A 26,481-nucleotide genomic window follows, 5' to 3' on the forward strand; every position below is an offset into this window, starting at 1 on the left:
GAAAAGTTTTGCTTGAAGGTGAAAATCTTTTAGATGGCTTCATGAATTGTTTGCTTAATTTGTCCAACTAATGCATTATCCAACAAACAAAAATTAATCTATGATTTCCGATGCTAATGGGACTTTTTATTGTAAGACTGAATGATAGACGTAAAACATACAATAAAACGTAACTAAATAATTATATCAGGTGATTGCTAGACCCAGACGATTATTCGTGTGTCTTGACGCAAAATTGATTGCACTTCAAACCATCAATAGTAAATACAAGAATCAGCAATTACAGTCCCATTTGTGGTGTAGTGGCGGTATTGAGAAAAATACTGAAATTATTACAAGATTTGAACCAAGTACCTTGATATTTGAAACAAACAATCAACCACCAAGCGACAGTGCCTAATTTTTACTTTTGTTTTGTGTCACCGTTAGCTGATTTCTGTTTATTTTAAAAAAAATGAGGAAATAATAATGGTAAAATTAAATACTTGGGAAACTTATTACAAGGATCAATTGCATATAAAGATAAAAACAATTATACAATAGAAGTATAGAGAACAAAAACATAAAGTAACTTTAAAGTCACCATAATAAAAAATGTCATTTCCGATGAATGGACTATTAAAAATTACACGTTTATTACCTCCGCTTTCGTCACTTTTACTGCATAAAACATCTGAAATGTATTTAGTAGATAAGCATAATAAAAGATGTTGCATGTAGTATTTCTACACTCAGATATGATTCATTCAATTATTTAAAAACAAGTTTTTGAACAGTAATAGAAATCTCTAGAGAGATTCCTAAATAAACGAGAAAAAACAACTCAAAAATAAACATCAATCTCATACACAACCCTTTTTTCTATTTAACTAATCTTTAATATTTTAATATCACATAAATTATATATATAAAAAAATTGAATCGAAAAAATGTTATTTACTTGAAAAACTGTAATTTAAAGCAAAAATTAATCAATTTGGCTGCCAGCCAATGGGTTTTTGATTGAATTTGACAATTTTTTTTGTCATTTTAGATGAGAAAACGTTATTTTTTCGTTTTTTTTAACGAAAAGAATTAACTTTATTAAAACTACAAAATAATTTATGCAAAGTCTGATTTAATTAATCTTCATTTTTCATGTTTTTGGGGTACAATACGGTACATCGTTTACTATTGGTAAAGAATAAAAACTGATACACTAAACAATATCTTCATAATTCAAAGTTTTTAGTCTTTTCTTAGAAACATTAAATAACAAAACATTGAGATTTTCTAGCAAAAGGAATATTTAGATTGAAATACACACATATGAATACCAACGATTAGTTTCTTGCGAATAGGCCTACATTTGAAAATGTGTGTCGTAGTTCATAATTGACCGGTAAAAGAATAAATCATACGATAGTGTCCATCACTGGGCCTGTCATGTAAATGTCACTATAAATGCCAGGCACATTGCTAATCAATACAATTACTGGTATGTTTATGAAATATTATTGAAGAAAATGTGTTTGTGTCAACATTTATAAATTCATAATAGTTATTGTGTGTCAAATATGATTTATTCTCAGCATGTATTAAATGTTATTCTCTGAAGTTTAATCGTACATGGGTCGTAGTTTCACCGGGTGGTAGTTTAGGCGATTGATTCGCGGTCAAAGAACGACAGGATGGAATGTATAGGCCTATTTGTACAATTGTACTCATTATCACGTGGCTAATTAAAGTTATTGTACAATTGTACTCATTATCACGTGGCTAATTAAAGTTATTTTTATTATCAATATCACTTCACACTTCAAACTGATATATATATATATATATATATATATATATTTTGTTTTCATAACTTATTTTATTACAAATAGACCTAGTGTATTCAAAATTAAGAGATTCACATCATGATGTTAAATGTTAATCTTCGAATTTCTATGATGTATTATGATATTATTTGTATAATATTTATATCATCACGACGAACAAAAGCTTTTATATTTTGTACTATTCAAATTAAATAAAAAACAAAATATCTATGCAGTTATAACAGTCTATAGGTCTAGTTTCATAATAACTGAAGAAAATACTGTCTTTTTACGCACATAAGTAATTTGACCAATCGCATGCGACTTACGAACTGGTCAAATTCCCTTCGTTGCGTGTACGTACAGCATACAAAATATTAAATTAAATAAATCAATCAATCTACTATTATCATTTGTTGATCAATTAATCAATCAATCGCATACTTGATCTACCGGAAAGGTAGTCATAAATCATTTAATCAGTAATATTTACAGCAACCATGATATTAAAGATGACAGCGTTCTTTAATTATTGTTAATGAAGCCGTGGCTGGTCGTAGCTTCATAAGACTACCATCAAGCCGACGGCCTTGAATCAAAAGAATGATGGTATACGATGTCACATGACTATTAGATCATAAACATCACTAGCATATGATTAATAATATGTCGTTAAATTATATAGTTCATTAGTGATAACTAAACAACTGAAGCGTAAACATTTACAACCATGTCAGTATGGTGTTATAAATACATAAAGAGGAGGCAGTTTGTTGAGAATATGCTAGTGTAGGACAAATATGTTACTCTCATTTCTACTTCCGTCGCAACTTCAATTCTCAACAAAGATCCATCAACTTTTTTCCCGTTTTTGTATTATCGTGGAAGAGTGAGCTTTTTTCTAGTATTTATAGTTTATATAATCTCTTCTGGTGTCCTTTTGCATATTAAAATGATTGGTGTAGGCCTATCAACTTCTTGTTGTTTGACACTAGTATCACGTTGATATAGCGTGCATTCATTCATTCATTTTTTTTATTTTGGAATACCAAAATAATACATAATATATCTAAGAAAATGACTTATATGAAATTAAAAAAAATCTAGTAAAGTGGAAATAAATAAATAAAAAATTCACAAATAAAGACAATAGCCAATGTAAGTAAGCGTTTCGATATATTATATACATGCTCACGTGACGTATTATTAGCCATTACCAGAACATTGGCATTGACTCAATTTTCAAAACTCAAACACCAATTAGACAAACAACGTAATTGCACTACACCTAATTTGCTTCAAGAGCAAACGCAAGGCACTGCCAACAATCTCAATGTGCCTTTATTGTTTCTACACCAAAGTTTGAACTGTACATGCTGACATAGTAACTCTTAAATAGATAGCTGTTAGTCGTAGTTTAACATTTTCTCAACTTTCTACTTAGTTATTATTAAGTAATTTATTTTCAAGATTAGGCCTACTATTAATAATTACTTCCCTCGTGTTTAGAGTTTCTCTCTTTTTTTGCACATAATTATACTTTCTAAAATGTGTTTTAATTACAAGATATAATGTTGTTAGATTAAAATATTATAAGCTTACTATTTGCAAATAATATAAAAATAACTTAAATATGCTCTGTTTAAAGTAAAGATATAAAGTTATCTATCAAATAACATTAGTTGCCCGCACAAATATTAACACATGTCGAATAGTTCAATGAAGTACACGTAATTCCGTACACCTCTTTTTATACCATCTCATGTATGCCTCTATATAATAATTTTATTATCATTCAGTCGTAATTTTAAGACCGCAATACGTTTCGATAAAAGTTAATTGTTACTACAATATACCATTTCTTTTGTTTCATAAAAAAGTAAATGCAAGAAATAGTTTATGAGATTCCTTAAAAAATTTAGGGCATTATTTTCTTTTATTTTAGGGCTAAAAATAAATACAGGCATATCGCAATAATGATGCGCCTAAATGGACGCAGGTTGGTCTATTGATAAGCCATCGGTTTTCAATTTATTCGCTCAAATTGAAAGCACGCTATGCACATGCGTATTCAAATTTCTGTCTACTTTTCCCATTTCACTAAAAATGTGCAACCAATCAGAGCTCAGGGCTGTTTGATTCGCACGAATAAATTGCTTAGTGGAAAACAGGCTTGAGGTAAGCGAGATAAACATTAATTCTATTACTTATTATTTCCAACCACTTTGTCAGAAATGCGTAAACTAATATTTTAGGCCTTGTTTAATCATAGTGTAATTAAAACTCATTAAAATACTATTTTGTACCAACCAAGCGGAAAAGTCAATTAGACTATTTTGGTTAAACTCTTAATTTATAGTACAGTACAGCATTGAATTGATATTTCCTTGTCGATAATTGAAATCGGAAACATGTTGGAGGGTTTAACATGTCTGATTTGATGTCATTATTTAGGTTTTTGCAGTTTACAAGAATTTGAAGAAAACTCATCTTAAATCACTTAATTAAAGTGTATAGCTTTAAAATATATACTGTTTGGTATAATAAGATATAATAAATAGTTATTTGCAACAACATTGAAGATAATCCAACTTATTTAGACAGCTATGAAGCAGAAGCGTTGTGAAATAGGCTATGAGTATGAGCTAATTATCGGAAATAATGTTAGGCAAAATAAATTGTATTTGATATATCGTAAATTGCGGCGCAAAGTTGACATACAGAGTAGACACCGCAAGCGCAACAAAAGTTGGATGGATTACTGTCAAACTTTGTCATTGGTCAACTCGCTTGCGTCGTTGCGTCTATGTACAATTTTCGTAATCCAGTTTTAATAGAAATGTTGGTTAAGATCTCCATTGCAATGCAAAAAGAACAAGGCCAACAGCCATAAGTCGCGTGCTAAAACGCATAGTGATACCAGACCGACCGACCGACCGACCGACATAGTGAACTAGAGTCGCGTCCACGCGACTAAAAACTATAACTAGGTTAAAACACACAAAAAAGGTCATGAAATGAAGAAATTTCTGGTTACATTAAATAGATTCAATTTGTTAATAGTAACTAAAAGTGCCACTCAATTAGCTTCAACTATAGAGAAATCAAGAACCTCTGGAAATACTGGAATACATTGTAAAGGATTACTGTTATATGCCTATCGGGTTAAAAGTTGAATTGTTATTATTTTAATACATTTTCTTGGGGTAAATATTATTGATTTATTGTATCTCTTTAACCTACATTTTGGACAGGCATGCAATTGTGAGTTATAAAATATATCTTGGATTCTTGATAGATAGAGGATTAAGTGGTATGGGACTGTAATCAATATGATCATAAATTATTTAAATAAATTAAAAAATCAAACCACACAATAGATTGCCTACTGAAAATAATCCTAATACTGTTGATTCTTTTATGTAGGTATATGTATGTTTTTCTAATTGCATATTTTGAAGGATATAACCGATTAGGTAAGTGGTAACAACACATATATTTAATATTAACAGCCAAACGTTCAGAAAGTGTTACCAGTGTTACGGTACATCATATTATCCTTGGCTAAAGTGGGATTGTTTTATATAAATTGAGTAAATGAATGACGGTCTTTCTGAATGGACTTGTAATGAGAAGTCTTGGAAGAGAAATCATTCGCTTGGTTTATTCTATTATTCACAGGACCTTTTAATTTAATCAATAACTAAAATCGTGCTTTTATCAAATGAAAACAAGCTTATACAATAAATAAATGAAAATTACGATAATAAAATGGAGATAATTACTGATAATAATAGAAGTTATCTGAAATTGCATGTATACAAACAATATAATTTTAACTTTAAAATACCCTTTTCTAAAATGGTATGGACTGTCGAATCAACGTCATCCGAAGTGTAAATTCAACATTCAAAAACTTGAATAGAGGAGATTATGATATATTAGGTAGACAGTCTTGTCTTTAAATTACAAATCAGTCATCAACTACAATCAAGGTGATAATGACGAATACAATAGTAAATTATTGGATAGTAAAATCTAGAGATGATTGATTGTAATTGAAATAAACGACAGTTCTTATATTCGCTAAATTGCAGAAATAAAGGCTGAATTTAGACACGTATTTCTTCTGATTGTTTCTCTTAAATTACATGGTTTTCAGATAAAGAATGGATAACGTACGCTAATTACCGAATCAATCTTGCTTTTAAGAAGTCCAGAAACAATATTACATTAAAACATATACTCCTTTCATTCACTTCTTCGATATATAATAATAAGTCTTTTTCATTCACATAGTGCATTTTTGTTGATTGCATCTCTTTTGCCGTACTTTCTCTTCTTTCTATTTTTCTAATTTAAATTCTATAATGTATTTTCTGTCGAGGCAAAGGAGATTTCATGCACTTTTTGTCTTGGAAGAATAAAGTTTGATGTGTGTTTCAATATTTGCCTGTCAATAGCGTGTTAACATTAAGTAAATAAAATCAAATGAACTTTTTACTGTTATTATCTGAATTCATAGAATAAAGTGCATTAGTTGGCACAATAAGTGTCTGTAAAAAGAGATGCCATATCCAACGTTTATACTTTTGTAATACAAACTGTTTGAGCATTATTCCACAAAATTGAAATAAACTTATTAAGAATTTTATTTTAGAGGTTATTATATGAGATTCCAAAAAAAAAAATTAAACAAATAGTTATTATTTTGTATTTATTAAAGGTATAGAACATACAAAACCAGCATCTGTGAATAGCTGAAAACTTTGTTTGCATAAAAAATATTGTTCTTCAATCATCGATTGAAACACATGTCGAAAATAGAAAACAAACAGTGTAGAAATAAAGTAAAATACGATTACACATTAATTATATCAGATTTAATAGTTAGAAACACTAGTCAGGGTGTCGTATGTTATATGTTATCCAACATTGTCTTTAATTCCCGATATTTTGTTATGCTAGCTATAGAAACATACAGATTCAAAAAAACATTTGTATGGAGGCTTAACAAAAGTAATATAAAAATGTGACTTTCTTGGCAGTAGATCAAGTTGAAATATAACAAAGTCAATACGTCGAGTACATAAAATAAAAACACTGTTATTTAAAACGCACAACGTGATATTAAATAATATTGGTCTACAATAAAATATGGTGAATCGTAACTTTATTATGGTACCACTGTATGTATATGCACTTTGTGTATGATTCAATACCATCTGTGTATAATTCTTTCTATTGTAATGGTATGGTATCATTATGAAAAGTACTAATTGCATTGTTAATGAACGATTTACAAGGTAGAATTCTATATTGTAACATTATTAGTATCATTATCGTCTTAATATTTTTCCTGGGAACAACATTGACGTGTTAAGTAACAAAATTAATTGGGGAGGAGTTAAAAGAAAGGGGCATGGAATAATGATCGACATTTTTATTGTTATGCAAATTAAAAGACATCGCTATGCTAATATAATTTGTATTCGACAGTGAGAGACATTCGTAAGCTCATTTAAACAAAGCAGACGCCACGCTGCTATTGTCTTACAAACAAAGGGGGCGGAGATACGATACAATGGAGGTGGAGCTTGTCCGAAGGAGGCGGGGATAACTTTTTACATAACAATAGAGTTGCAATATGAATGAAAGGGGCGGAGACAACTTTTCATGTAACAATGGAGTTGGAATTAATGCCACCGAAGGAGGCGGAGATTCAATTTTGGAGGTGTAATATATGATTAATATATAAAATATGAACAAATAAAATGTTTTACTATAATAATTATAAAAAGAAGTAAATTATGCTTAAACAATTTTAAGGATATATGATGTTATTGTATTTATTATTTTTTTATTTAATTAATCACAATCTTCATGATTAGATCAGCAAATTCTGGCTTATGAGTGTACAGATATGTAATAACCAGTTACAAAGCAGGTAAAAACATAAAACGAAATAACCGGTATTTACAATCTTAAAAAACAAATTAAATAGCAATCTATCTTTTTTTCTTTTCCTACTTTTTAAAAAACAATGATAAGATGATAATAATCTTTTTATTGTATATTTTTCATGATAAATATTGTATTATGTATGTGTTGCATTTTATAAAATGTATTTGGTATGAGCACGGCCCCGGGGAAAATCCAGTGTTGATCTGGGCCTCCATGGATAAAGTTGATCTTACGTTTTAAATGATAGTGTATAATTATGTATTATACAAAGAATTAAGAATAACAAACAGATTGACAGTATTAATAACTGATTTCCTTTTAATTTAACATTAAGTTATTTGTAATTACATTTGATCAATTCGAATCAGTAATGTTATGTTTTACAGCTAGCTATATAGCTAGGTTTTTTTTTATAATTATGTAATACAACACATAAAACATAAAAGCAAATTAATAAAACCAAATAGTGATTGACATTTGAAACGTGATGCTGGTAGTTTCATATTTAAAATAGTGCTATATACTCACTATTTTAAATAAAATATTGTTATATATACTGTAACTATTACAAATGAAATGTTATTTTTTTGGAACACGTTTTATTACAAAATATACATTGTTACTAGCCGTCGAATAATGAAACCCTTTTCGAAGGTCTAACAAATATTTCAATAGTTCTCGGTATAAAGTCGGTCAACAGTTTCGACGAAGAGAGAATTAGAATACAGTTTGTCAATAGAAGACTAAGAAGAAAGGATTACAAAAAAATGTATTGCAACATCTTTACCAAATTAAAAGACAGATAGATATGTGGTCAAGGACCACACCATTAAATTTTAAAGGAAATCCGGCCCAGGGTCCCAATTCTGGACCACTTTTTAGTATTATTTTCAGACTTGCTAGTGTTAAAAGATAGGAGACAATTTTCATAGGCCGGTGAGCAGTCTTAATGTAACAAGTAAACTGGAATTGCATTTTTTCGAGAACTACTTGTCCAAAAACAAGTTCTAGTTATGAATGAAACGAGGCCTGATAAATGAATTTATAAGAGAATTTCTCAGCCTGGAAATGTACAGGTTTGTATAATATATATAAACACGTTTTGGTATAATTTATTGTATCGCATGTGGCTGTAATTTCTATTTTAATGTATAGGCCTTGTTGTAGCATTTAAAAGCTTTTCAACGGTTTTAAAAGTTTAACAATTCCAGTCTGGTAATATTGTACATAATTATATTGCATATTTATATAGGATAATGTTCCAAACTTTCTAGTTTGAAAATTCTGTATTAAAATACATGAGTAATGATATTGTTAGGACAATGACAATTATGGTAAACATTTCAGACATGGGCTAAGCTAATTTAAATAACTATAATATGGAAAGCCTTTTTCTATTGTTTTAACAAAGGGGGCGGAGATAGAACAATGGAGGCGGAGTTTCATATCAATTTCAACTAAGGAGGCGGAGTTAGAGAGAATACCAAATTATAGAAATGGCAATTTTAATCCCGTTATAGTTGCTTGGTCATTCAATAGAATAAAACTGGTAATATGGGCCTAATTAATTTTGGTTAGTAGCCTACATTAAAAATAACACAAGGAATTAAAAATAATATGACAAATAATGGAAGGCTGTGAATTTTAACTAAGCTAATTTAAATAACTATAATAGCGAAAGCCATGTTTCTATTGTTTAAACAAAGGGGGCGGAGATTAAACAATGGAGGCGGAGTTTCATATTAATTTCGAGGGGGCGGAGATATCGTTTCTCGTACAACAATGGGGGTTGAGTTTCAACGAAGGAGGCGGGGACAACTTCACGCATATACATACAACATTTCAGAAATTAATATTTTAAAATAGGTGAAATAAATATACACAGACTACAACTTCATTTTAGTGGTAAAAACCTGACTAACAATCAATTACTTTAATTGTATATAGTTTAAATTATATATTAAAATATTTGTTTATAAATTTAAGAAGCAATTAAAAACTAGCTACGTGTTATTTCTAATTGACTTAGGCCTAAAATAGTTATTCGATAACGTAATAAATGATTATTCGTTGTTATGAATTAAGAGATGTGGTCTTTTAATGGAGGATGTTGATTTTAGAATTACCCCTTTTTAATTGCTGCATTTTTAAAAATACACAAACGATTACGTATACTGGAATAAAAAAAGTAATACAATAAATACATTTAGGCCTATAAAATTACAAAAATAAATAAAAAATATCATATATACTCGTTGTTATGAATTTAGAGATGTGGTCTTTTAATAGAGGATGTTGATTTTAGAAATACCCTATTTACTTGCTGTATTTTTTATAGACAAACAATTATGTTTAAAAGTATTCTGGAATTTAAAAGTAAACACTAAAATAAAATGCAAGCCTATAATATTACAAAAATAAATAATTAAAAAACAGGAAATCAGTTGGGCTACTAAATTCCCTCTTTCCATTAAAATCTTGTTGGTACATACATGATAATACCTTCATAATTCAATTCAATCATTGTTAAAATGTTAACAATGATATAATTAATTTACGTAACACTTTGATAATCGTTAACAGATTGGTTCACACGATAATTGTATTTTACACGTGTTAGCTGATGCGTTAAGTCATTGAGTGAAATAGAACGCTCTGATTGGCTGTTAGTGATATTGGCTTTTAAACCGGACTATATAAGCATGCGCCAACTCACTTTCCACATTCACCTACTGAGCAGCATCGTTGTCACATCGCAACATTTCTGGAGTTATTTATTTATTAAAGAAACGAAGAACATGTCGACTGTCGTTGCTGGGCCTATGATGAAATCGAAGACGTGTTTTGAAACACAGGCTCCGATTTCATATTCCATCGATTTTATACTAGGATCTAAAGAGAAACCACAACTGCCATCTATTCCACCACCGCCGCTTACACGAATACCTCTGGCAAACAAAGATGTCAAGAAAGAGACACATTTAAGTTGTTCTGAAAGTGAAGACGAAAAAGGTAATTTAAAACTGTTTGATAATATATTATTTTGTACAATTCATAATAATAATATTAATAGCAATAATATTATTTTTGATATAAAGTTTAAGTCTTATTTGTATATTTTACATTATTGATATTTTTTATTTAAACACAAATGAGATAGAGAATTAACATTATTTTTCGATTGATCTTACTATTGAACTTTTTCAACAAAATGTTTTAAAAATAATTGTATTTTTATAGTTTGTATTTTATGTAAATGTATAATTAATTTCTATGTTAATTTTTTTTTTACAGAAATTAACATACCGCACATTAAAGAAGAAAGTATCGATGGTGAAGATGATTTAACACAGCAGACATTTGATCCTATTTCATCGGCGAAGATTCGTAAAGTACGCAGATCTCGGACAACATTTACCACGTACCAACTTCACCAATTAGAAATGGCGTTCGAAAAGACACAGTACCCAGATGTATTCACACGTGAAGAACTAGCACTTAAGCTCGATCTTAGCGAATCACGAGTTCAGGTAAGAATTATTTCTGGTCTTACTATACTACTGTATTATTCAGTTTTTGCATTATATTGTACTCAATAAGGGATATGAACGACTTAAGAAGATCGTCTTCATTAAATTTACACAGAAATTATGCTGGTAAAATTCTGACCTTACATTTCGGATAGTCGGATAGAATACATTATTTTGTGATCTTTGCTTATAAATGTCATTCATCATACTGATAAATAATATTAGTTATTATAACAAATTAAATGTTGTTTTTGTATAATAATTATGCTGAATCTACAGTATAGTGTTGTAGATAAATTTTTACGATTAATTCAATTAGCCTCGGATGAAATTTGACCAGGCAAAATGCATTTACTGGTAGTCTGTTCAATTACTTTCAACTTGTTTTAATCTGTGTAAGATATTGTATTTTACACCTAAATTTATTTTCAATGACAAGTAATGATTGACAGAGTTCTGTAATTAAAATTTATTCATCGCTGTATTTATCTTATCAATTTAATTCACTTTTACTGCTTAGGTTGATTAAATTACTGTAATCAATAATACTACTACTAGTCTATTTTATTTGTCACTTAAAAGAAAGCGTTAGCTACTATTTATGGATAATTTGTGATCAAAACTATAATGATTTATTTTGTATATCTTTTAGGTGTGGTTTCAAAACAGACGTGCAAAATGGAGGAAGAAGGAGAAATTTATTGGACGTGAAAGTCCAAACACAGACTGCGAAACAGATATGAACTCTCCGTTGGACTACGCCACTGGTTACTCTACATGGCTACAGGCGCAAACTCATCCTTTAATCGGCAGTGCAAAACCGTTCATACCATACTTTAGTCATGGATTTCCTAGGCCTCCAGGATTAACCGCAGTAGCACCTCACCCAGCAGTTTTCGCAGCCGGGCCATACCAACAATTACCGTTCGTTGGACCAATTGTACCTTACTCACACATGGGCCACAGACTGGCGTTTCCAAATGATCTTGTACATATGAAAAGACAAAGTATAGACGCACTTAGATTACAAGCTGGTAAACATTTTCCGGTTCATGAAAGTAATGAAAAGCATTCTTTAACATAGATATACATTGTAAGATTAAAACTCACTCTAAACTCGATTGATTTCAGACTTAACATGGTTTGGATAACGGTTGGGATAATGATAATAAATAACTTTGCTCCTAATATTGAGTTTAGAATCAAGAGTAATGGACGGCAAACTATTTAAAACCATTAATTAAAAATGGAAGTAACAAGTGCAATGTATAAAATGATTATAAATATTTGTATATATGTAGAGTTATTATTATTGTAAAAAAGATGTATAAATAAATAATGATGAAATCAAAAACTATTATTGGTTTATGTGCAGTGTCTTGTGTGTTTGTGTGAAATGGTTTTAAAAGTGTGATGATTGTCTGCAGTGAGCAAGATTTGTGTGAAAACAAGGTTTAACACAAATCTATTTTGAGAACTTAGAGGGCGTGGTACAATGGTGCCTCTTGGACCATGCTGCTCACACGTATTCAATTATCATTAGGCTTAAGCAAGATATTACCATCCGACAATATTTTTAATGACCTTATAATGTATTTGTACTCATAATTAAGTATTCGTCAGCAATCCAAAAAATGATTTCAATTCTCAATAATGCTATCTGCTGTTATATTAGGCCTATGTATCACAGATCTGTGGTTTAAAAAATACAAATTAACAGCAGCCTTAAACGTCGTTTGCTTTCTGTAAATGAAGCCGAAAACAAAGTGATGTATGATGTATGAAGTTTTCCGAAACAAGATAATATATACCAGGGCCGGGAAGAGTTCTTCCTATAACTCTATAGGTCTACATATAGGTTGAAAATTAACGTGCCCGATTCGATATAAGCCACACTAACTATACGTTAGCATTCCACCTGCTGTCTATTCAATGTAAATTCATATTTTTAGTTACTGGAATGAGATGATCAATATCAATAGGTTCTAAAATCTCCTTGCTTGGTGGAATACGACCACGGTGCGCACACGTTGACGTGACGTAACACACACGATGAATACTATTATAACTTATGTGTAGTTATAATATTAATGTTACGTATTTCACTATTTATACCGATTCCCCCTCTCACGCAAAATATCTCAATCCTCGCCTGAATGGCTTCATGGTTTCCAGTAATACTAACTTTGTTACGATATAACAGGCAGCTGTAGGCTAACAATACATGTTCTGCGTGTATTTTCGCTCAGTTATTGACCTTTGATAAGCCATTTACTTTTAGTTCAGGAAGTTCTCTGCCTGTAATTAATAACATGTATTTTAATTGCGACAATTTAACTGGTAGGTCGAGTCAAATCGATTTACGAGAAGGGTACTTGCATTCGTCTTTATTATTGTACTGTACTTTGAGTCGCAACAACCATTCATCGAGAGGTGATATTGTATTATACTTGTCGGTATTTACCGTAATACAAAAATGATATTATGTGAATAATATTTCGTTATAAGCGTTTAGTACGATACTTCAGCGCACTAAAAATAAAACTTTTACTGTTACCAATTGTTCTTGGAATGAAAAAAAAACCAAAACAAAACAGGATAGGCCTAATGTTACGGAAAAATTAAAAATCCCTTTATATAATTGGTAATTTCTTAGGAAATTCAAAAATCATGTTATATTTATTGTGAGACTTATAAACAAAAAACGTGGCTTCCATTTTATTATCTTACCTTTATGAATCTATTTAGTAAAAATCAATTCCAATAGCAATATACAAGAAACTATACAAGAAAAACCAAATACACATAAAGTTCTTCTTTATTCTTCTTTATTCTGCAATCTCTCAACCGATAAAGATGGGATATAAGTCTATAACTTAGTTTAATACAAATAAAGCAAGCTCATTATTGTAAAAAAAAAGTTGAAGTAATTGCACTAACATCACTTCAGTTAAAAAAGTAATCTAATTTGTAGATGGTCGAAAAATCATTTTGAATAATTATTTTTAGTTCTTTCACAAAATAAGTGAGTAATTTTCTTTTTCCTCTCATTACACTAAAATAAATCATATTTAAGACCAATTATTAAGTTTTACAAACGAAGGTTAACTCATTGAGTTTACAAATTACAGTCATTAGCCTATAAGTACATTAATGATTATCTTCAAGCACATGTGTTAGGTTATGCTCAAACAATAGAAAAGTAATAGCGCTTGTAAATTAGCGTAAATAATTGCAACATTTAGTTTACAAAGAGTCTAATAAACGGTGCATTTTTCACCTTTTTAAATGAAATGGAAATATCATGTACATTTAGGTCTCTTTAAGGCCTAATTGATATCTTTACAATAAATAACTATGCGATATTGTGAAAGATTCTCTAGTAATTTTTCGAACATAAAGGCTTCAAATTCGTTGTAATTAGTATTTTTATGACACTAATAAGACGACAAAATTGTGTTTGATAATACGACGTTTTTTAATTCATGTACGCGCGTACAAATTAAGGTCATGAGGTCTACTAACGAGAATAAAACTATAACGTATGTTGCTGTAAAACAATTTAATAATATTTATCAGAAAAAACTTCATTTTTCGTTGTTATTAAATGACCGCTTCATTAAAAAAAATGTACTTCTTTCACATTGCCTGCACAAGTCAACACGGGCGTTTTGTATGGTAGTTATTATTATGGTTTTAAAATCAATTTTGAAGAAAATTAAAGTATATTTGGCCTTCTTTGTCATACAATTATTATATCACACAACTAATTCAACTCTTACATTCGTTAAAATAAAATATCGTCTGTGGTGTGATTTACCAGACACTGGACGTAATAATATTAACATAATAAAACCGCGTTTATTATTCCCAATCCGAGGAGAAGAAATCATTGTCATTGCATAAAATATACCAGTACACGTATGTCAAATATGGTATTTAAGAATTCGTTGGCAATAAACAGCTATATTTATTGATATAATATGATAGTTATATTCTATAGCGATTATTATTATCAACTAAAGATTACTATAAGCGCTGAAATTATTGCCGCCATGCCCTTCTCTCTTTCTCATTTATTTGTGTAATTATGTTATAGTAATAGTAAATAATACATTTTAGCAGAAATGTTAACTTTAAAAATTTAAACTTTCTTTATATGTATATTCTAATACTTTACTATTCAAAAAGACTTTACACATTTAGAGTAAAGAATTCTCTATCAATATTATGGAGCCACCACCTACAGTGAAATAGTGTCCATATTTTCCCCTTCACATAACTTGTCGACATTTCATAGTTTTTAAAACAATTAAAAGTAATTCTATGAGTTGATGAATCTGTATGATAGCAATACAGTGTTAATTCGGGTTAACTTGTCTGCTTTATGTAATTTGGTCCTAATTGACTGTCAATCAAGCATTCTGTCAATCACCCAATGCTCCGCCCACAGCTGCGATAACACATGATGGAGTTGGATGTCGTGTCAATTACTGTATTGTTTCACGTTAACGTCTCACCAACACGGGTTTACGGCACTGATACGTTTTAGTAAACATAAATAATAGATAAAACTGCTTCAACTTGCTATCAAACTCGAGGCCCACTGCTGTTTAGTAATTATATAGTATCGATTATCAACGAATAGCGGTTGCTATATATTTGGTCTGAGGAAAAGAAACAACGGTTACTGCATATACTTTATTATAACCATTTTAACAGAAAGACAGAAAATATATAACCACCCAGCGTACACACTTGACCAATACAAGCCTTAGAAATGAAGCCAAAGGTCCCAGCAAGTTGCGATGCTAAACCCAGTCACAGTATTGATGCTATTCTAGGCCTACCAGAAACAACAGTAGATGACCAACAACTGCAATCGGAAGATTCGAACCGAGAATTTGAATTGGTTAAGGATGATCGAATAGCTGCTACAGACCATAATCAAAACGAAGGTAATTCTATTCTATTTATTAGATTAGTTAGTAAAGAAATCAGAATATTTCATTAGGCTATTTGCTTTTAAAAATTATTAGGCCTCTATTATGTTAACTTTCATGACTTTATGTACTGATTTACTTTGTGTAAACTAATGTTTTTATTTTTATTGTGAGTATTTTAGTCTAGGTAAAAAACCCCACATTGTGTTGAAGTACTCAACTGATTAACATTTTTTCCCTTGATCCTTAACATTGTAGTGTTTTAAATTTTTTTTCAAATTTTTTGAAAAAATAACGAAACAAAAAAGCCTACAGAATAAGAATATTAGCAAAACGTATGTTTCGATAATCGATATAAGATTGAAAATATGAAATATAGAAAGATATGAAAATTCAATATTATATTTCATTTCAATATCTTTTATGATTAGACATACGCTGCAGTTTAATTCATTAATCACCATGGTAGTTTCGTTATTTATTACTGCAATGAAAACAATATATATAATTTATAATAATATATATTAATCGCATTAAATAACTTGTCTGCACTCTGGCGGGGGAAACAGTTTTGGTTGTTATTATTATTATTGTTATTATTTTTTCTATTTTGTTTATTTTATGGGTTTCAAGAAAAACAAACAATAATTGTGCCAATGTTGTTTCAATACTGTACATCATTTTTATTTTGTTCTAGGTGAGCATCTCTTTCCTGTGCCACGAAAACATTCTGAAGACACAGTCCTCTCCGACGAGTACGATTCCGATTTACACGTCAAAGACGACGTTGACGACATGTCAGATAAACAGAAGAAAAAACACCGAAGAAATCGGACGACATTTACTACATTTCAACTTCATGAGCTTGAGAGAGCTTTTGAAAAATCACATTACCCAGACGTATACAGTAGAGAAGAATTAGCATCAAGGGTTAACCTACCAGAGGTCAGAGTTCAGGTATGTAAACGTCAATCAAAACTGTAATCAATAAACTGTAATTAATTAGGTACTAATACATAATATTTCAAATAATCGAATCATTTTGACAGGCGAATAAACGTAGATGAATGCTGACCAAAATAAGTTGAATGTTTAGGTTTCAGTTAAATCATGGAGAAATAAGTTAACTTATTTCTCCATGGTTAAATTAACAAAAACAAGAAAGGGTATCATGATACGGTAACGTAATTTCATTTTTCCATCATAATTCTTTTAATCTTTCACCAATAACGAATCCATGGTTCACTCGCTTACTAAAGTATACGTCTTAAGGTTTCAATTACGTAAAAAGTATTAGCACTTTTAAAAAGAATGAACTGAGAAGAGAAGGCATATACATACGTACTGTCGACTTCATTCGTTAAACTAATTTAAATCCCACATAAAAATTAATTAATTTAAAGTGCCATCAAACTTGATCATCTTAAAATTATCTTTAAAATAATGATGGGAAGACATCACATTATTGTGCAAGTTCAGGCATTCTATATTCTATTGATCATACACGATTATTGATTTATTATAAGTAAAGCAATTTCTTATCAGTTGATTTTTTTGTACACAAATATTGTAGAAGAGAGGCATTAAAAAAAGAAAACGGTGTGGCAAACATTATCAGATGACTAAAGCAATGTTATAGATGCTATATCAAAAACCAGGGAAGAGTTAAATTACAACTATTCCCTGCAAAAACTATCCATTTTAACATGAAACTTTTTTTAAATTCATTTTTTGAGGATTCATCAGATATGGTAATGTCAGATTGAAACTACCGGTATTCAAAAAAAGTCTGAAGTTTTCCTAATATTGCATCTTTTTTTCGTCATGATTTCTGTTACACACAAACATTATCTGATATGCATGCCTGTAGCTGAGATTTAAGACTTTGTTAAGATATTTTTAAGCTTCTGTAGTTCAATTTTTAATGTAAAAATTTCCGTATAAAGGCATGTGCTTTCCGTATAAAGGCATTTGCTTTCCGTATAAAGGCATGTGCTTTCCGTATAAAGGCATTTGCTTTGTGATAAAAATAATAACGCTTAATAACTCGTCTATCACGAGTCAATCCAATCTAGGGATAATAGACATCCATGATTGATGCATATTCGTTTATTAATGTAAATAGAAATATTAACAATAAAATGCTTTCAAAATTATATTGTGGAAATTTCATTTCCATCTAATAACTGCGTTTGTTCAAAAAGTAAACGTTCCTCTTTGTTTGGAATGATGATGACGACAAGAATCTCAAAATTGTTGTCACTAATTATACTAAAAACTAAAATGGGATTTTGAACAAACATTTAGTGCGGCGTCGTAATTTGGTTATAACCTTAGTGCGTTCCTAGCTTAATGTGCCTAATGAACATTCGTTAAAACAACTTGAACCATCACTGAATAGTTTGATCTCATTACAGAGAATAATCAGAAAAAACGTTCCTATAATCATGCTTATAATGCCACTCATTATATAGTATATTCTGTTAATGGACGACATAAGTTGGGAAAAACGAGTATAATTTGCTTTATGAGATGCAATAAGGACTTCAAGTTTGTCAATTAAGGCATAATAGGCTGTAGTTTTTAATTATATTAAACTACTATTTTCCTTCTGACATTGTCATTATTAAACAATGATGGTGTTTAAGTACGAAATTGTTATTAGTCAGCAATTACTTGTAAAATACTGTAAGTGTTTGGTTCAATTTTAGAAACTTAGTATAATTCTTACTCTACCTTATGAATGTTTTAAATGTTGAATTTAGATAGGCCTAATGCATTTGTAAACTTATTTTTTCCTATTTTTACTAATAAATTAATATTAATGCAATACTTTTCTTCGCTACATTTTGTATTATCCCTTACATAATAAGTTTAAATAAGATAAATTAAACATTCATTTTTACCAATTTTGCAAGCAACAGAAATTTTAACTGTAATTTATAACTGTGTTATGCACTATTCTCTTAAGAGACCACTTTATTAAATATTTCATGAATTTTATTGTTATAGGTATGGTTTCAAAATCGTAGAGCAAAATGGCGGCGACAGGAGAAGATGGAAGCTGTACAGGTGATTAAACTTCAGCAAGATTTTCCGATGAATCCGTTACGAGCTAGTGTGTCAGCCGCCGCGGCTGGCATGCCAAGCCACTGCGCACTACCGGTCGACCCATGGCTAACATCAGCCTTACTCGGTTCGGCTGGACTATCCGTTCAATATCCAGGGCTGATATCGCCGCATCGGGTACCACCAGGTGTAACGCCTTCGGGACCACCGATTCCAGGGGCGTTCCCGTTCCTACCGGCAGCTTTAGCAATGAAGCTACCAAGGCAAAATATTGCAAATTCTTTAGCGATGTCAAGTCTTGATGAAACACATCCAAGAAATACTAGCATACTATCATTACGCATGCGCGCTAAAGAACATTTACATGCGTTTGGTAAAATGGATAAAAGTGTGACAGAAACGGAATAAAAAAAGGACTGCAACAAAAGACATTATAAAAAAGTATACGAATGTAAGTATGGTACTTGACACAGAATTACCGTGGAGGATAAAGGAAATAATAACGCCTAGAGTATAATTTCATACAAAAACAAAATACAGTTATTTTTCCTACCATCGAATTTAAATCGACTTTACACATAACTTATTCAAATGTTAAATGTTCTTCATAGTATACTATATATGATATTTCTATACACATACTGTATTTCGTTCATACCTACATCAATCCATCCTCTGATGTGGATTACTTTATGAATCCAGTCGTATAGATGGAAGTTTAATTGTTGTCTGTCGTCTGCGTTTTTCTCGTGATTGCCTAAATATAGTATCACGAGGAAATAGCGGACGATACAGTAAATGTTCACGATCACTGAAGTAATTTATTATTATTTATTTTGTAATGAAAGACACTAAAGATGGTTAATATTAAATACAGAGTGATTTTCAACATTGGATAAACTTTTAATTATGAAACTACAATATTACAATTGATCATGTTGTAATAAATAATTAATTAAATAAATATATTAAATATTATATTACAACGTATGCATACGCTACAAATTTCGTTAAAAATTCGTTTTAAGAAATTTCAATTTTAATTATACTATAGAAAGTGTCTATAGGAATGTAGATTAAATTAATTCTACGTCATCGGGTAATATTTTCAGTATTTTGAATTTCTACAAACTTATTTTTATTATATTTAATGTTTTATTGAGATTCTAAAATTATGTGTATATAAATTTGCCTCTCCTTTAAAAAATGTTTTAAATATGTTTACATTGATGTTTTGCAGGGCGTACATGTTGTTTTTGTTTTATAAAAATGAAATTATTGTATAAAGTGTGTAATAAATTATGAATATATTGTAATAATTGTGTCTTCACAAAAAAAATCGCTGAATCACTTTTGAAATATAATAACAATTGATGATTGATATACGAATGATTGATTTCATTTTTCAACAAAAATGAGTATTATAGTACATATAAATTTCGTATCACGGACCGTGTGCAATACTTATTTAGCTTGATTAAACAACCACCTTGATAAAGGAGGAAGTTATTTGCTATAATATCATTTTAAGAAGATTAAAGTTACTTACCCTACCTATAAATCGAAGTTCGATCACTTTGTTGTAATCTTTACTCGTCCCTGTTTTGTTTATGAATAATTTTGAGTACCGAGTGTGGACTTATTCAGAGTTAAAATAAAACTGATTAATACGCCAGTTCGAGATCTAAGTTAGAACCGATAGCATGAAATTAATAAAGTCCACCACTGTGACTTAGAAATGACACGCATTCCAAGCAAATTAACAACTTACAACTCCACGTAAATGTATTTTTCTGCCTTTTATTTCGCTATATTTGATATTAAAAAGTTCATTTTAATGACCTATATTATTGGTATGTACTCACACACCACCTAATTTGAATACTATTCAAACCATGGAGGTATTATACCTCCATGCATGTCAGCATACAGTAGCGACAACTCGTCATCGTAATGGTCTCCTATACACTTTCTTGGTGAGTATATTCTTAATTACGTAATAAACTTCGAAATAGTATAGTGAAACAATTCAAATTTTAAAGAACGGTTCTGAATCGTTCAAATTTTGCAATTGGGCATGTTGGTACACTGGAGCTACCCTCTGTTTAGAAAGCCCGGGAGCCAGCCGTGATTAGCCATTATGAATTGTACGGCGTAAATCACTGCACGTTACGGTACGCCCGGTATTTCGTTAGTTGTTCTTCTATAACTAATACATTAGATAGACCGTTCTGTTCACTGTCTACGCCTGTCGAACATGGCATTTTATGTATCTATGTATATGTATGGTATATTTTGTTATTCTATTCAGGCACTCTGGCATGATATAGGCCTAGGCCTCCCTATCCGTCTACAGACGCGCACTGTGTCATTGTATTAATTGTGCTTATTGTGTAAAACGTCTTAATATCAGCATTCCAAAGGCCAGTACCCACTAGATTCAATTATGAGTGACTTTTGGAAAAAGATATTAACATTATTATAGCATTCTCTGATGACATTGAAAATATTGGTTTAGATTTTGGCAATTTGCTGAAACTGCTCGTTTACCAAAAAACGAATTCATGACTTTAATGTCGTTTTTCTTCTCATTGATTTTGATAACTTCGATGTGTTTATCCCATTTAAGAAATGGATCCAAAAAAGTTGAAAGTTTATATTTTCAGTCATTTTAAATTTACGAAGGTTCTAAACGTCATTAATTTAGGTTTCGATTCATTAGGGCTAATGGTTTTCGAACGATGTTAGTCGATTCTAAATCTTCACCTATACTGTAGTTCCACTTCCACATCACTTTTCTTCGTTGATCTATAATGATAAGACTAAGAGAGTAATATCATCTGCATAATAATAAAGAGACCTTACACTTCTTAACACAAAGGGGAAAATCATTTATTAAAATAACAACACAAGAGGTCCTAGTAAACTGCTTTGGGGTACTCCTATTGTAATTGATACGCACCCCATAGTTTCTTTAGTCTCATTTATTATCTTTAGTTAAATTTGGAAATTACAGTACACAAATTTAATAGCATTATTAAGTTTATTTCTTAGATTATATATAAATAAGCTGAACTTTTAGTTCTCGTGAGCCACTCCCTTGCAATAGCCAAGATCTTTGGATAACGATACAGTTTCCTCATTAAACCTGGTCGGTGTGAGGTTATTTTTGATACGTATTTTAACAAAAAGGGGCATGTTTATCAGCTGCTATTAGAGTACATTTGATTGAATGATAATCCCTTCTCCTGGAACTATATAAATGGTATATGCCAGCCAATACATTATAGAAAATTGTGATTAACATGCATACTGTAATACACTACGATCTTAGTGTAAATAAAGAATATAAAAACTATTTTCGTATAGTTTATAGTAGTAAAAGTATAATTAATGTCTTTTTTTTGTCTTGTGTGGGTTCGTCCCACTTTTATTATAGTTCTCTGACAGTTATAAATATAATAATATATATATATGCACATTTATATATTTCTCTTATTTATAAGGTACATTGCTAAAAAAATACATATCTTTTAAACAGTATATACATAGGCTAAGATTATTTTGATGTTAAAAAGAAACCACATTTACATTCATATACATTTTTAAAAATACAATTAGTTAAAATATGTGGATGGCAATAAAATGACGATAAAAATTGATTTAAAAAAACGTACTTATGAAAAAGTGATTATATATAGTATATAGTATAGTATAATTAATGTCAACATAATTCTGAAATAATATTATGTAAAACAATAGTTTCAGTTCAGTAAATTGGATAACATTTTAATTTAGTGTGATTTTCATTTTGTTATTTTTGCATTGGTATTTGTTGGATATGGAATTTTGTTCTGAAATAAAATGATCAATGAATTAATCAATATATCTGTATGATAAATCATGGAGAAAACCATGGAACAAAGATACAAGTATTTAGGCCTTATGTAACATAATTAATTAGTAATTTCCCAATACTTTTATACAAAACATATAATTAAGCCGACAATAACAATAAAAAAAACCATACAAGAAGCCCCTACTGGCGTATTATTGTATTTTCCACACAAACCTTCTCAAAATATTTTCTAAGCATGTATGAGATTTATATAATTGGTTTTTGACAGGACAAAATTAATTTGTTCTTAAACAACCTCATTTCAATAGTAGTGTACCATTATTAAGACATTTTAGCATTCTAGATATTTATCTACCCTTATTAAAAAAAACCCCCAAAAACACTATCTAGATCTAATACTCGGCTTTAAATTATTGACCGTGTTTACTACACGGAAGATCCTATGTGCAACAGGATAACAATAATACATTTACAAAGGTAAATATACTTCATTAAACCAATATTGTCGTATAACTAAAGAAACAACTTAACAAAATCATTAGCGCTATTGTAGCCAACTAATTCTTTAGAATACCCTGACATTGCTGTTTAAATCCTAGTTTTGTGCCTCCGTCACAAAGAAGACTTTTTCAATTGAAAATATCGATATCAAAAATGACAATACGTACATATGAATACAAGCGTTTATATAACCTGAAACATTAGTAATTGTACTTACAGGCCTATGGTTGATGATGTGCTTATTGATCGATAGCTTAATGTTATAGAAATAGGATAAAGCTCGCTTCTTTAATAAGCCAAATAAACTTACAATTGAACAAGTGGATATCAAACGGGATGACAGACATTCAATAGTTAGTAAACCGGAGTAGGCCTACACTACAAAGATATACAAACTAATTAACCAATCAATATAAGTTCTCTTAACTAACTTCTATTGGTAACTGCTACATTATAGTACAAGGACACGTATAAAAAGTCTTGAACTATTTTCTTAGTTTTCAGATTCTAAGATAATATCTGGACAATCTTTAATATTAAGAATAATAATAATAATAATAATAATAATATAAAAATTGTTTTAGAGGAATCGAGAGAGCGGTACCGTATTCGTAAGGGACACCGGATTAGCATGTAAGAGCGGCGTGGGTTCCAGACCTGAAAACATTTCATATTGCGCGTGTCCTTGTGCAATACATTTTGCACTCATTGCCTCGTCCTTCGGATGTGACGTGCAACCGTCGGCCTGTACAGTACATTGCACGATAGCGAAGGTGCTGGACCTCTTAAATATCGCGCTACAACAACCACACTACAAAAGCGAGTAGCTGCGATTTTCATTTCCATCGCGTGTGTGAAGTGTCTGCTGAGCTTCGACGATTCGCATATGAGTACGAGTGCTCATGAACGATAGCTCGTTTCCTGAGCTCTGATTGGTCGCGCAATTCGAATCGCTGGAGCGAAAAACTCACGGAACATAATTTGTCGCAGAGAAAGATTTAGAAGATATGTACCGGTAGGCAATCTATCATTTTGAGTGAAACAAATTGCATACAGAGATTTTTCTTTTTTAAATGGTCACATATGACGAGGAGATCAAAATTTGAGCATCACACCTCTGCCACTCATCCCGATGATATGCAAATTAGCTTAAATATGCAAATTAGGGTGAAATTACAGGGTTACCATATCTCAAAAACTATTTATTATTTTTGCATACAAAATGTGACTAATATGTCTGTAGAGACTTTGTTTTGGCCTCAAATGACGACTCAGATACATGTTTCCAACAGCCAGAATAAGACTGCTTTGTAATTCCCAAAATCTTTGTCACACACCTCAATATTAGAATACATTTTAGTCGAATTATGTATGGGTCAAATATTGTACTTCCATTTTTTGTAAAATGTTTCATTAGACCAAATATAAATACATACATTCTGAATAAATCAGTGAAAAAAATCAACTCTCTCTGACTAGTAGCTTTTGAGATATTGTAACCCTGTAAATTCACCCTAATTTTTGCATATTTGAGCTATCATCGGGATGAGTGACAGAGGTGCGATGCTCAAATTTTGATCTCCTCGTCATATATGTGACCATTTAAAAAAGAAATCTCTGTTTGCAATTTGTTTCACTTTGGGCTGTTTTTTTTAGATAGCCTAAGATGGAAGCATGAATGCGCATGTGTATAAACTGACCCTTTCACCAAGTGGAAAGGTCTAAAATTGTTTGCTTTAATTGTGCTTCATCTTTAATGGTAGACTAATTTATACCACTATTGCAATCTGTTACTTGATAATAATATATAGTAAATTATATTATCGCTACCACCACTATTGTCCAAAACGTCTTCTTTTGCATCATTAGGCCTATACAAATTATTTCACTTTCTATTATTACACTCTAGTATGTAAGTACCGTGGTTATTTTTACAAGGCTGATTTAGATGATTATATAGCATATAAGTACCGTACTAAGTTCTCTTAGAAGAAGTAAATTAAATCAATTAAGCACATTATCTCAATTTTATCTATGCAAGAAGAACGTTCCAATGTGTGCACACTCAATCCATTCAATCAGCTAGATTATATAAGAGAACAAGTCAAGTGGATACTTATGTTTTATTTTTATCGCTAAAATGTTGAAGTGTATTTTGTTTACACAACTCAGTTTGTTAATGATAGCAATGTAGGGTTGGTCCCAGAATAGTAAATATCATTATTTTGGGTAATAATTCATAAATACTTTTCAACTGTCAATAATACTCCAAAGAAAAGAAACATTATGTTATGCCTATAGTTAACTTAACATTTCGATTTTTATTATTTCATCCCATCCCGATTGTGACATTATTTTACCACCTCCGCCCAAGAGGTTTGTTTTTGTTTGAGACATTATTTTGTTTGTGTGTGTTAGCAGGAAAGTAAAAACTAAAAGACGGATCTTTACCAATAGACATATACTGTACAGTGGTCACGCATTATTATTAACATTTTTGAAGCAATGCGGACCAGGATCCCAATTCTGGACCACTTAAAACAGAAGATTATTTTACTACATTAAAACTACAAAATTATGACGATTCCTGATCCTTTTTACTGATGGCAGAGGTTGCAACTCTATTATTGCTCTTATTCATGTTATATTTTCTAGTATAGGGTTTCCTTTTGGTTTGCACAATATTAATGTGAAGTATAAAAGAAAACCATCCAAACCAAAGTTTAACACCTTTTTTAGCCGTTTTTATTTAGATTTTGCTTATTTTATTTGTATCTCTATTGAGATCCAGTCACTCTGGCATCCACCGCTTT

The 26,481-nt window shown here is 30.5% G+C and overlaps 3 protein-coding genes across 5 annotated transcripts in view; 2 read left to right on the plus strand and 1 right to left on the minus strand.

Annotated features, from left to right (window-relative positions):
• LOC144854208 (SH2 domain-containing adapter protein F-like) overlaps window positions 1-26,481 on the plus strand; it is a 219,523-nt gene that overhangs the window by 94,149 nt on the left and 98,893 nt on the right. The window lies entirely within an intron of this gene.
• LOC144854232 (NADH dehydrogenase [ubiquinone] iron-sulfur protein 4, mitochondrial-like) overlaps window positions 1-26,481 on the minus strand; it is a 125,714-nt gene that overhangs the window by 29,667 nt on the left and 69,566 nt on the right. The window lies entirely within an intron of this gene.
• Window positions 10,509-19,746, plus strand: LOC144854591 (uncharacterized). Its single transcript, XM_078712529.1, has 6 exons — window positions 10,509-10,778; window positions 11,061-11,296; window positions 11,949-12,378; window positions 16,069-16,254; window positions 16,937-17,196; window positions 19,252-19,746. Exons 1-6 carry the CDS (start codon window positions 10,565-10,567, stop codon window positions 19,714-19,716), a joined length of 1,791 nt encoding a protein of 596 aa, XP_078568655.1. The 5' UTR covers window positions 10,509-10,564; the 3' UTR covers window positions 19,717-19,746.

Source organism: Antedon bifida, chromosome 10, assembly GCF_963402885.1.
Source record: "Antedon bifida chromosome 10, ecAntBifi1.1, whole genome shotgun sequence".
Lineage (NCBI taxonomy): Eukaryota > Metazoa > Echinodermata > Crinoidea > Comatulida > Antedonidae > Antedon > Antedon bifida.